Source organism: Eimeria tenella, genomic scaffold, assembly GCF_000499545.2.
Source record: "Eimeria tenella Houghton genomic scaffold, Eth_scaff1804, whole genome shotgun sequence".
In the NCBI taxonomy this organism is placed as follows: domain Eukaryota; phylum Apicomplexa; class Conoidasida; order Eucoccidiorida; family Eimeriidae; genus Eimeria; species Eimeria tenella.
In genome coordinates, this window is record NW_013541636.1 from 355 (window position 1) to 1,599 (window position 1,245).

The following is a 1,245-nucleotide window of genomic DNA, read 5'->3' on the forward strand; positions in this document are numbered from 1 at the left end:
CTGCTGTTGCTGTTTTTGTTGTAGGTGGTGCAGTGCTGCGGCGGCTCCTGATGCTATTGCTGTTGTTGCTGCTGTTGCTGTCGTTGCTGCTGCTTTTGTTGTAGATGGTGCAGCGCTGCTGCTGCTGCTGTTGCTGCTGCTGCTGCTGCTGCGGAGCAGGCCTGAGTTTCTTTTTTGTTTCTTTTTTGTTTTATTTCTTTTTTATTTTTATTTTATTTCTTTTTTATTTGCTAGGAAGCTTATTTGTTAGGAAAGCCTTTGCCAGATGTGGCGCCTAAGGTCGATGAGTCGCTTGAGAAACGCATTGCGCCCACTGACAATAGTAAACCCTAAACCCTAAACCCTAAACCCTAAACCCTTGATCCCTAGTTCGTGCTCCTAAACCCTTAAGTTTCGTGCTTGAACTTTGCTTCAGAAGCTCTGAGCTCTTCGCTGCATCACGCGCAAGTTGCTGCTTCTCTTCAGTTAGGGTTTAGGGTTCAGGGTTTAGGGTTTAGGGTTTAGGGTTTAGGGTTTAGGGTTTTGCTGCAGAAGCAGCACGTCTGCTGGTGCCCACTCAAGACCGCCTGCGAAAGCTGCGGGAAGATCCGCTGCTGCTTATCAAACACGCCGAGTTGGCTCAGCAGCAGGCCCTGGTACTAAACCCTAAACCCTAAACCCTAAACCCTAAACCCTAAACCCTAAGCCCTAAACACGGCGATGCCAAGTGCTACACGTGGCTGCGGATGGCGCTTTAAAGTACGCGTTTGGAATGCCCGTTCGAATTGCGCCGTCTGCTGCTGCTGGTACTGCTGCTGCTGTTGCTGGTGCTGCTGCTGCTGCTGCTGCTTGGGTTCAGGAAGCAAATCCCCTGTTGCAGCCGCGGGTGCAAGGGGGAGCTGCTGCTGCTGCTGCTGCTGGGCAGCAAAGAAGCAAAAAGGAATCTAAGAAGCACAAAAAGAAAAAGAAAAAAGAAAAAAGCCACAAACGCAAACACTCCAAATATAAAAGCCGAAGAAGCAGCAGCAGCAGCAGCAGCAGCAGCAGTGAGGACGAGGGCAGCAGCAGCAGCAGAAGAGTCAAACGCGAAGCCGTTAGAAGGTCTCGCTCCAGAAGCCGAGATAGAGACTGTGACCGAAACAGAGACAGAGCAGCAGCAGCAGCAGCAGCAGCAAACAAGGACAGGCGCAGCAGACCCAGCCGCTCAGGCGCAGAAGCGCGGGAGCTGTCCCCTTCTGCTGCTTCACAAAGCGGGAGCGGCTCCCC

At 52.0% G+C, this 1,245-nt stretch overlaps 1 protein-coding gene across 1 annotated transcript in view; it reads left to right on the top strand.

The window, feature by feature from the left end:
• Positions 1-104: 104 nt before the first annotated feature.
• ETH_00041405 (uncharacterized protein) overlaps positions 105-1,245 on the top strand; it is a gene marked incomplete at both ends in the record, with an annotated part of 1,592 nt that continues 451 nt past the window's right edge. The window contains 4 exons of the mRNA XM_013373907.1: positions 105-107; positions 235-322; positions 532-635; positions 839-1,243. Of these exons, the coding sequence (XP_013229361.1) occupies positions 105-107; positions 235-322; positions 532-635; positions 839-1,243 (600 nt within the window). The remainder of the gene's footprint in view (positions 108-234; positions 323-531; positions 636-838; positions 1,244-1,245) is intronic.